Genomic DNA, 11,224 nt, shown 5'->3' with positions numbered 1-11,224 from the left:
CGAACATGCTGGGGTTGGCTGTGGACTGTGCCTTGTACTTCTTCTTTACATGCACAGATTGCAATGGGATCAGATCGTGATCTTACTCTGAACTGGATATACCAATTTGGATCTGACTGATAAATGTCTGGTTTATCAAGTCCGGATTTCACCGAGTCCACATTGGGTTGTTTCGTAAAGATCCGCATCTAGAAATTACATGTTGGATTCGGCTTTAATGCCAGTATATTAAGCCCTTTGTAGATTATTTAATGGACTTGGGCTAGTAAATAAGCCAAATAAGTGAAGTTGTTTTCAAAGGTTGGACATAAAAAATGTAGGCCACTCCGCTAACTTGATTTGCAGCATGTTAAGCCTGTTCTTCTAAGTTGGCAAGTCTAAAATGATTAGATAAATGATAAATCAGAGAATTTTATCATCATGGAAAAATGGTTTAGGGAACAACAATCACTTCCACCATGTATGTGTGCATTCTGCCTTAACTCGATACCATGAATACATTCTAAGTTGGATAGAAATATCTGAAAACGAAAACAAGAACATAACTTAATACACATGATCCGGTAAAGAGAACATAACATCCAATATGTGCAGGTTAATCAAATGAAAATGAGTAGGTATACCTTATACGTTCCTTCTTTAAAGAAGCAAAACATTTTCATAATCAAGTTTCGAATTCGGATGGGTAAAACAAGCATTCAGTTTAGAAATGACAGGTTGTCACAATTTCTTGGCTTGCTGAATGCATTTGATGATAGCCCACCTTAAAGGCGCGATTGATCTTTCAGCCCCTGATCAAATAGGACGTTATAACTGATACAACTTGACCCAATCAATGGAAGTATTGATGAGACATGGGGACTTTTTTTCTTTTTTTTTTTCCCTGAATCTTGGCTAGCTTGTCTGTTTTATGGTAAGGATTTCACATAATTCTGAAAATGTGAACGTGATTTTGGAATAGAGCTCGGGCAAATCTTCTGTTCTTGAAGACGTTGTCGGAAGGGATTTTCTTCCCCGTGGATCTGCTAAACGGTGGCGATCCCTCTTCTTTCCCATCGGATCTCTTTCTCCTTGCCTATCTTCACCCGCATTCGGCATTCCCCGGGAATTCATCGGTTTCTTCTTTTTCTTGTCCGGATTAGGTATGAGGTTGATTTCCAGAATTCGCGGAGTGGGTGATCTCATCTTCGTTCCGAGTCGTCGTTTCCTGTTTTGGTAAACGGCGATGGCTACGATGGAGAGCTTGATAGGTTTGGTGAATAGGATACGTTGCAGTTTTTTGAGTTAGTCTTAGAAGCCGTTGATTCTTCTTCAATGCAATGATTAACATATATAATATACAGTGCGGTGTTGGTACCACAATATGACACCCTTGGCCTTTATGGCCGTCGCCTCTATGTCTTTGCAAAGGTTGGCTTTTGAAATACAATAAGGGCTCCAGATAAAACGACATTCCGGACGCAAACCTGAAGAAAGATATTTTATACCTATTTCTCTATGCAGCTGGCCATCCCCAACCATGTTGAACCTAATATATAACTTTGCAGAATGTGGTTATAATATGATCATCAGAAAAACATGGCATTCGTGGAGTCCTGACCGTCAGAGCATAACCAAAACTTGGATCGAGAGATTAGTCATCAAATATTAACATATAACCAGAATTGTGATGCCAAGTGCTGAAAGCATATCTGTTGTATTCACGATGATTAATGCCAATCTGTAGCATCGTACAATGGAGGAGAAGAGCTGATCTTTCAAGATTCCTTCCGCTTAATACGGTAAGGATATTTCTGATAGATGGAGACACTCATCACGACAAGAGGAAAAGCCATTAAACAGTACAAGGTGGGGGGCTTCCCATCAAATATAAACTGTAGCAGTGCTGTGACAATCAGTGCAAGAACAATGACAAAGCCCTGTACCACATAGCAAGAAACAGATGTGAGGACAGCAGCATTGAACCAGCCTGTCACTATAAATGCAGTAAACTTCAAAGTAGCGGCCAGATCAGGGGAACAATGATGGTCAGGGTTACTTGCCTTTCGAACACCACCAGCATAGGTGGTAACTAGTCCAACTAATATTCCACCAAGGGCATTAAATACTACTGGAATCTGAAACAAAATAAAAAAGGTTGTCAGTTTTCAACCAATGAAGGACCGTGTCACAGAGATTTCAAAACAGAATATAGTGGTATAATGGTACCAAATGGATTATAATATCATGAACCAATATATCTGATCAGAATCATCAGATCAATTTGTTATCGAGAATTGAATTGTACTACACAAGATCTTTTATCCATGCAGATAAGCGTTTCATTCTAGATCCCACTCTTCAAATTTCTCATATTTTTCTACTCTTTCATTACTTTATATAACCTGCCTCCTCCTGCCAAATGGGTGGACTAACACAAATAAAGGAAAGAAAAAGGATTGAACTGAAACTCTTTTCTACATATACATTTCTTAGAGAAACAGATGAGCTGGATACCACCAGAACCAGAGTTGACAAAAACGTGATCTTGACATTCAAAAGAGAAAAATAAAAAAGAAGAGTGCAAAATGTGTTTTCTTGAAAAGATGTGAAAATAAATTTAATGCATCATCGGTGCTCTATTTTTATTTTTTTTCTTTTTTTTCATCTTAGTCATAGCTCTCATTTTAATCTTTAAATTTTATCACTATAACAATAACATCAATTTTATCATTTTATGTAGTTTTTTTATGTTTTCTTATTAGTTTCATATTTATTTTATTTTAACATACTTTTTACAATTTTTTACATTTAAACAAAAAAATATCTGAGATTTTCCTGAGAAAAACAATGGTAAAACATCTGAGAAATCTTTGCTGTTAAAAACTACGACCAAGACGAAGAAGGGATTTCGGAGAAAATTTGAGAAGGAAAAAATTGGGTTTGTGCCCAATAGATCACATCAAGTGAGGTTCTTAGACTTTTAACAATAAATAGAACGTGTTGAACTAGACTTTGTTCATGTAAAAGCCACTCGGTTTAGTTTTGGAAAATCATACCAGTCATGACAATTTAAGGCTACAACATGACCGCCAGACTGAATGACTTGATCACTCATTCTCTTCACAGTATGGCAAATGTGTATTTTCATATTAAGAACTATCGGATGCTAACTCCTCCAAGACTTTCTAACTTGAGCCATGCAATCCAACAAGCAAAAAATGCATCATAGACAGCTTCCTACTAGCCCACATGCATAAAAACAAGTCCTAGAAAATGAATGTAGCTTAAAAAAATCGCATCCAAAATAAAAAAAATATACGGGAAATTATATTATATCATTCCACTGAAGAATAATCAATGGCTTCTAAGACTAACTAAAAGGAACTCCTTATGCAGTAAACCATTTTGCATTCCGTTTCCTAGAAGGTTCTACAGAACTGAAGTTTAAACTCATTATTCTTTTCTAGACTTTATCTGGAATATTCAAGGATTTCTCATATGATCCAAGGACATTGACGGAGTACAGGATATCATCAGTCCAAGCAGATGAACAAACAAAGAAGACAAACCAAACATATATTCTGATCACAGAAGACCTAAAAAGAGGACTTTCAGAAGCAGAACCATGTTGGAACAAACTTAAAAGAAGAATGCCAACTAATAAGCTGCATTGTTCTGACTGTTCCCTTTGCAACGATTCACATACCAGCAGCAATCCAATTCTGATCACAGAAGACCTAAAAAGAGGACTTTCAGAAGCAGAACCATGTTGGAACAAACTTAAAAGAAGAATGCCAACTAATAAGCTGCATTGTTCTGACTGTTCTCTTTGCAACGATTCACATACCAGCAGCAATCCAAGTCCATGACCAAAAAGGTAAAACACCAAAACACATAAACATCATTGTTTGAAATCTTTTTATTTGCACAGTTTGCAATATACCAGTAGCATTCCAAGCATAAACTGGTCCATATTTCCAAAAGGCATGAAGGCATGCATGCTGATCTATGGAGAGCCAAAAGAACAAAATAAAGCAACATACAATCCCTATGCTTACGGATCCAAACTAAGATGGACCAGCATTCAAACAATTTACCAGTGTCGATGCAGTCCAGCCATGAAAAAAGCCATACTGCCTAATGGCTTCCCCATCTGGAGAACTGTAAGTGCTGGCCAACAAGCAGAAACCACCAATAAGTGACATCTCTATAGTCATCAAGTAGGAAGAGTGCTTCTTCACCTGAAAAAAGAAAAGATATGATTCAGCCTCAGACAGAGACAATAGACTGCCACTTCTTTCAATGAGGCAAATGCATAATTAACCTGAGAAGCCCACTGACAGAGAGAAGAAGCAAGACCAGAGAGTACAGATGCAACCAAAACAGGAATAATTCCAGTAAACCAAACATGGTCTGAATTATAGCCATCGGAATATTTTCCAGAACCTTCCCCTATGCTAAGCAGAACAGCAGCAAAAATCAACAAGATAAGAGCTCCAATTTGTTGAACTGACTGCTTCTGCCTGCATGCCACCCAAAAGAATATGTTAAAAGTCAGCTATACTTTGGCGATTCTCTAGACTTATCTGCAAAGTTAATCAACAAAAGAGGGCCTTGTGTCAGTCCATACCGAACCAAGTGCACAAAATAATTAGCTACAATAAATTCCAAAAGGTTTCAACACTGTTCTACAGTAGTGTGTTATTAATACAGTTAAGGTTTTGGACCAGTGTGATGCTATCACAATGAACAAGAATCATGTCAAACAAGGAAAAGGAAAACATTTCTGCTGACTAGATCAAATAAGGCCCTAATAAAATCAAATCAGCACATCAGCATGAAGCCTTATCCCAAAATGGGATCAGCTTTATAATCAGCATCCAAAGAAATAGTTATGTTTCTCTTGGCTTTGAATTATCTTATTGATATTATAAATCTGTGAAAAGTCATTATGACAATGATAGTTGAAATAGATGCTGCCCATTTTCCAGTCTGACTATGGGAACTCTGTAAAAAACCTAATGCACAACATTTCAAAACTTTTCCTACGTTCATATATACTTACTAATCACAAAATTTTTTCTCAGCAATTAAGAATTAGATACTTGCTTGAAATCTTAAAATTAATAAGTGGTACTCCTTCAAGAAAATCCTGACCCGAACAACTAGATGTATAAAGTCAAGCTTACGTGCATGTGCTGATCATTGATGCCTTATGAATTACTTGTCCATATTTAGCAACCATTTATGTTCTTGGAGATGATTCAAGAGATTCCAGTTAAGATAAATTCATCTATAAGAATATTCTGCAATGATATTTACCACCCAAACTGCACCGGGTGCATGCAAGTCACATATAGAAATATAAACACTATGCAATTCACATTTGCATGCCGAGAAAACAGTTAAACATGATTACTTTGTAGAAAAATAAGACGTTCAGGAATTGGCCACCCAAGAATCTGTAAATGCTGGAGGCTCGTTCTCGGAATATAGTTTACAGAGTAATTGATTCAAGGTTATCATTGTGCATGTTGACATATGAAGACAATGATTACAGATTTTTCTTACCCAGTAACACATGTTTCATACTGTAATTTGGTTTTTTAGTATCAAGAAAGTACAAATCTAGCAAAGTCTACTATTCTACATGATTCAACTGTATATATGATTTTCTTCATCTGCCTCGGTACCATCTTACATTCCTGACTGTATGATGGTGACATATTTTTGGTCAATCGTGGTTCTAAAACTTTCTAAACTTGTCATATGCATGCATAAGCCCCATTACACTTCTTCTTTGAAGATGCCAGTCTATCCACTAAGTTACAAAATCAGAAAATTGAGCCAATGTGGAACTCACGGATTTGGTTCTCAAGTTTTTGTCAGCAAGGTTTTCCTCAGAATTTTTTTGGCAAAGTTATTTTTCTTGAAAATCTCTCTGGAATTCAAAAAATTAAAATATATTTATATCAATTAATAAAAATTAACCAAATTTAGAGTTATATATTAATTTTCATTGAAATATATTGATAAGATTCAAAATAGTTTGAAAAACATAGAATAAACAGAAATGGAAACAAACACAAAAAGTACAACAAAAAAGATTTTAATAGAAAAAATGGAGAAACTTTGCAACTATATAACTTAGACACATTTCAGAGATATTGCTACAAATATTGCAAGATTTTCTCTTCCACAGTGGCTTATGATGTTTTTTGTCAATAAAACAATAAAGCATGATATTTTCAAAATGTCGCTGACATTGTGACTAATGGAAAGTATATCCACCTCACTCCTACCTACTTGTTGGTTTATAGCATGGCCCATGGATCAACTCCAGTGGAGGCCATATCATAATCTGTTTCTAACTCCACGTGCTTTTAATCAAGGGAATAATGTTCTTCCAAATCATGATAAAGTGTTGGTGCTATTTGTTCCTTAATTTTGTATGTAAAAAAACTATGTGAACAACTGAATGCATGCACACTGCTTGGACATGAATGCATTGTGATTATCGTAGAAACTCTGTATCATTATTATTATCATGTTAATAGTGGCTATGAGTTGAATGAATGCTGTGGTGTATATCAACCATTATATGATGGTGCCACATCAACCACTGGTCCACTAGTTCTTTGCATCTAACAGCAACTGACCATCTAGATAAAGACATCACTACCAACACGACAATGAGAAACCTTTATCGAGCGAGTGGAAAGTGACATATTTCTTAAACACGAAATGTCAAGACAATCCAGGCTACGGGAATTTTCATCATTAACTAAGAATCGCCTTTGATTTTCAATTGTCCTTACTCCTAAAGATGCAGACACTTGGCAACATGCACTTTTTTCAAATTTCATGGTAACAAACATTTGAATTACTGCAACAATCGGCCACAACAAATGATTACACCATGATCATAAAAGAATAAAAACAAATAAAGCTCCACCCCAATTTGGGACATGTAGAGGTGGATCAAAATAAGAAATAGATTGTGAACATAAAGAAAGAAAATCAACAACAGTAACTAATTACAGTGGATCATGCTAAAGAGAATACCCTAAAATCAGATATGTAAACAATGCTGTGAAGAACAATTTTGTTTGATTAAGCATTGAAAAAGTAAGTGAATCGAGGTTCTTATATGAAATCTGCAACAAGCTGTTCTGTAATGCATAAATTGCTGCCGGTAAAGCTGATGAAGTTAGAGAACCAATCAACGTCCATTCCTTGAAGATCCTCCTAAGACTACCCTCTGTAGTAAGAAACAGAAGTGCACATACAACCTACATGTTCACACCAGAAAACGGGTTATAAGTCTCGTATGAAATGAAGCTTAACCGTGAGTATACAGATGGAACAAATTAACACTACCTTCGCTGCTTCACATGCCAGAACAGAAGAGGTCACAATAACTTCTCTCCTGTCATGAAGAACAATGAATGTAAATGAATAGAATCCTGATAGTGCTATTCCTGTGACTAAAGAAGCCCTCCAAAATTAAGGCATCTAGGATTCTAGAGTAAACTTTTAACATAAAAATTAAAAGTTGCTTTTAGTTTAAAATATTTGACAACTGTTGGTGATATTTTGCAAATATTGCAACATTGTCACCAAAAAAGTGAAAGAAGCTTTAAAAAAAAATATCACAATATTTTCAAGGTATCATCAAAAAATAAATATTGTCATAAATTTCAAAAATTTTCCAATTTTGAAAAGAAAACCCTTCTTATGCACTTTAAGTGTATGTTGCCATTTCTTTGTTCATTTTAAAACTTTAAAATTTATTGTCAATCTTTATCGTTATTTTCTAAGAAAATTGGTAGGAAACTTATAATCGTATAATTTTTCTTTTACTAACTGTATTTATAAATTTCTTGAATTTTCTAGAATTTCCAAGATTGTCCTGACAAAAAATAAAATTTTAAGAAAACTTCCAAGAAAATCCTTGCCTATAGATGCACAGGAATGATTTTGTGCGAATGGCTTCTTCCATTACTTATCACAATATGGATATGCAAAAGCAAAATAAAACTAAGTTTGACATTTTAGCTTAGCTTCTTAGTTTCTGTCTTTCCGAGTATCCATCAAAGCCCAAGCTCAGCTAACATGAGCTCCAGTTATTATCATGATCTCATGTGAAGATCTTCTTTACCTATTCAAGTAGTCGTGCGAAAAGGTGAAAGCGCAAAACTCTCAAGCTTGGCACAGAAGTCTCTACATAACATCTATTACTTGAAAAGATGCTGCTCTTAAATTATAATCCTAAGTCTATCCATTTCACAAGCCTCAACTGAGTTCATCATGCTTTAGGAAAACTCAGGCACAAGCTAAGGATTGGCTGTCTTAGGTAAACAACTACGACAACTTGATCTCACCACTTTAATTAATTGAAGGACCTAGTCCAAATACAAGCTAAGGATTGGCCGTCTTAGATAGAACAAGGTACGAGGACCTTTCCCTGCCACTAAATTAACGGAACTTCTTAACCAGACTTAAGCCTTTTCTTTGCATCCTTATAGGAAAAAGACAAACAATGAACTAGTCAAGTACAGAACCATAATTAAGAACCTGACCCTAGACTGTTTCAACAAAAAATAAGAGATACTATTCAAAAATTTCAACATAAACTTTTACTAAGTTAAACTCCAACTGACTGTGACTTGGAATGCACGGAGTGAAAGTGTAAATAACTAAATACACTAGCACTCAATCACTCTTGGGATGTAAAATCAAAGAGAAAGCAGCTGGAGTAGTTGAAGAACACATTCATAGGTCAATACAGAAGATCTTGCAGTCATGTACTAAAAAATTTCGACAAATAGTTCAAAGCTTATTGGGAGTTCTGAGAGTCCATGGCATATAAAAGCTGTCCGTCGCGAGTGTTTTCTCCTAGTCATTCTTCCTATGTCACAGTTTTATAACAGAAGACTGTTTGAGTAGCTTCACTGGAACGATTCCTACCTTAGAAAATGCAAATACTGTTTCCTATCTATTTGCTTCCAGTCCCAGCGGCAGCAACAATAGGCTATACATGTATAGGTGTCACAGCAATTGCAGTCTCAGAGTCTACAAAAGATGGTCAGCAGTTACATCTTGCATAGCAACAGTAGCAGGTCTCCTAGCAGGAATAGAATCGCTTGAGTAGCGCACTTCCACTGCACCAGGGACATCCAGCATATACTCTAGCAAAGAAGGCTAAACTTGGAACAATAGCAAAACTCACTGCTCGATTGGACCTATGCCTTCTTCTCACCTATCCATCAACCGTGCTATACTGTTACCAAGGATTAGCAGAATCGAAATAGCAACATTCTAGGGTCATCTCATTCGGTTCAGAAAACCAAACGTTTTTCTGGATCATCATAGCGTACTTGCACTGTTGCACATATCCACTAAGATGTACACTCGGAGGAAGGTCATTCCGTAATTATTGAACCTCAAGACCATGATCTGTCGACGTATGGCATAGATTCGGTACTAATCTATTTCCAGCAGCTGGCCGGTGAGAGAGGAGTATTTGATATGTGTGGTGTTTCTTCGAAAATGCAAAGAAAGAAATTACATCCAGAGGACTTAGGCTTAGAGACTGACCAGAAACTGCATCTGTTAGTCAAATCTTCTTCTGCACCAATTCAGTCAACCGTTGGAAAGACTATATTTATACAGTTTAATTAACAGATAGTGAAGTAAAGCGGCGATGTTGTTAAACGACATGCTTGCAAGAAAGGAAAAGAAAATGCCCACTACACACCTATCAAAAATTTAGCCAAGTCAAGTTTCTTGCAATGATAAGACTTACGGGATCGCAATACAAAGGACAAGAAATCTATGGATGCAGCATACCCGGTGAAGCGTTTCGTTATCAAAGGCTGCGCGCCATACTGCAACGTCAGCAACACAAGATACAGCCAGACCTTCCCACCTGTCCTGATCGTGCCCGGCACAGTTTTCTGCCTTATCGCCATTCTAGCAGAGGCAAGAAAACCCTAACCAGGAAAACGCCGGGATCAATTTCGCGGCCTCTGCCAAAGCTCAACCTTATGATCCACGAAGCACTCTTGAATCATATGCTGACGCCATCAATTACTGGGATTCGACGCATCCCAAAGACGGACAATTTTTGCAGAAACAGAAAGAAAAAGGATCCCCCACATGCGTTCCATTATTAGGATTGCCGTGAGGCTTCAGATCTCAGCGCGAGTAGGGTAAATTGTTATTCTCCTCAGGTTCAAGAATACGTCCGGAGAACCAGTGGAACGGACCAGCAGGAGAAATGACGCCAGAAAGTGTACATTCCTCGTCCTGGACGGACGGCTCATCCAACGAGAACGAATGTTGGCGGTTATCCGTCCGCCGGAAACTAAAAATTGGCGAGAATTAACAAGAACCTTGCCGCAATGGAACGATTAGGCGCATAAAGGAATCAAAACAGAAGACAATTGCGTCGGCGGACGGCGTCGGATCAGAAATGTTGGAGAGGAGAAGAAACTGAGAAGGGAGGAGAGGACGCGAAAGAGAAGAAGAAACTCTCATGAGGTATCCCGAACTTTTTGATTAATTTCGAAACTACTCTACAACTTTCAATATTACGTTTGACCATATATAATCTATTACATATAGAGCAGGTTAGCCATAACTCATAAGAGAGGAGAGCGTGGAATCTCTCCCCGTCACCATGAGCCTGAGCTTACCAGAGCTTGGTAAACTCATGTTCATGGTGAGGGAGAGAGCTTCCACACTCTCCTCGCTTATGGCTGAACATACTAAGATTTGAACCATGATCACTAATACAGCCACCAAATTTAACCCATCACCAATCTTGTTGAGCATTTTTCTTACTTTCTTAGAAAGAAACATCACAGACAAACTTAGTGTTAATGAGAGAAAATATGAAAGATCTCAAGTCAAAGCCTGGATCAAGTCCGTCCCAAGGTGTTTCGGGATATAAATTACAAACAGAGGTAGCTAAATGTAATAATTTAAAGTAATAAGCAACCATGGCGGAATATACAAAGAGTGGTAGGGGTCTTTTTGGCAAATCCAACCCTCGAGCATTCAAATGGGGCGGCCGAGCAGCAGCAGCATGCATGCCGCCTTCGTGCCCATCTGTTCATACCTCACCGTGACGTCATTTCAAACAGCCAGTGAGAGGATTTGGACTGCACGCAATTGAAAAACTGCAAATCTTTCTACCGCAAGAGATTTGAAAGCTTCCATTGTTTTCATGAAATTT

General features: G+C 37.2%; 1 protein-coding gene across 1 annotated transcript; it reads right to left on the bottom strand.

Moving 5' to 3' along the window:
• Positions 1–1,610: 1,610 nt before the first annotated feature.
• On the bottom strand, positions 1,611–10,500 carry LOC116258798 (UDP-N-acetylglucosamine transporter ROCK1). Its single transcript, XM_031636194.2, has 7 exons — positions 9,835–10,500; positions 7,363–7,411; positions 7,048–7,274; positions 4,307–4,505; positions 4,080–4,223; positions 2,043–2,117; positions 1,611–1,919 (listed from the first exon to the last, which is right to left on the bottom strand). The coding sequence occupies exons 1-7, from the start codon at positions 9,954–9,956 to the stop codon at positions 1,758–1,760; spliced, it is 978 nt and encodes a 325-aa protein (XP_031492054.1). The 5' UTR covers positions 9,957–10,500; the 3' UTR covers positions 1,611–1,757.
• Between the last annotated feature and the right edge of the window lie 724 nt (positions 10,501–11,224).

The sequence above is a fragment of the Nymphaea colorata genome, chromosome 8 (assembly GCF_008831285.2).
Source record: "Nymphaea colorata isolate Beijing-Zhang1983 chromosome 8, ASM883128v2, whole genome shotgun sequence".
NCBI lineage: Eukaryota > Viridiplantae > Streptophyta > Magnoliopsida > Nymphaeales > Nymphaeaceae > Nymphaea > Nymphaea colorata.
This window is presented reverse-complemented; position numbering and strand designations above follow the sequence as displayed.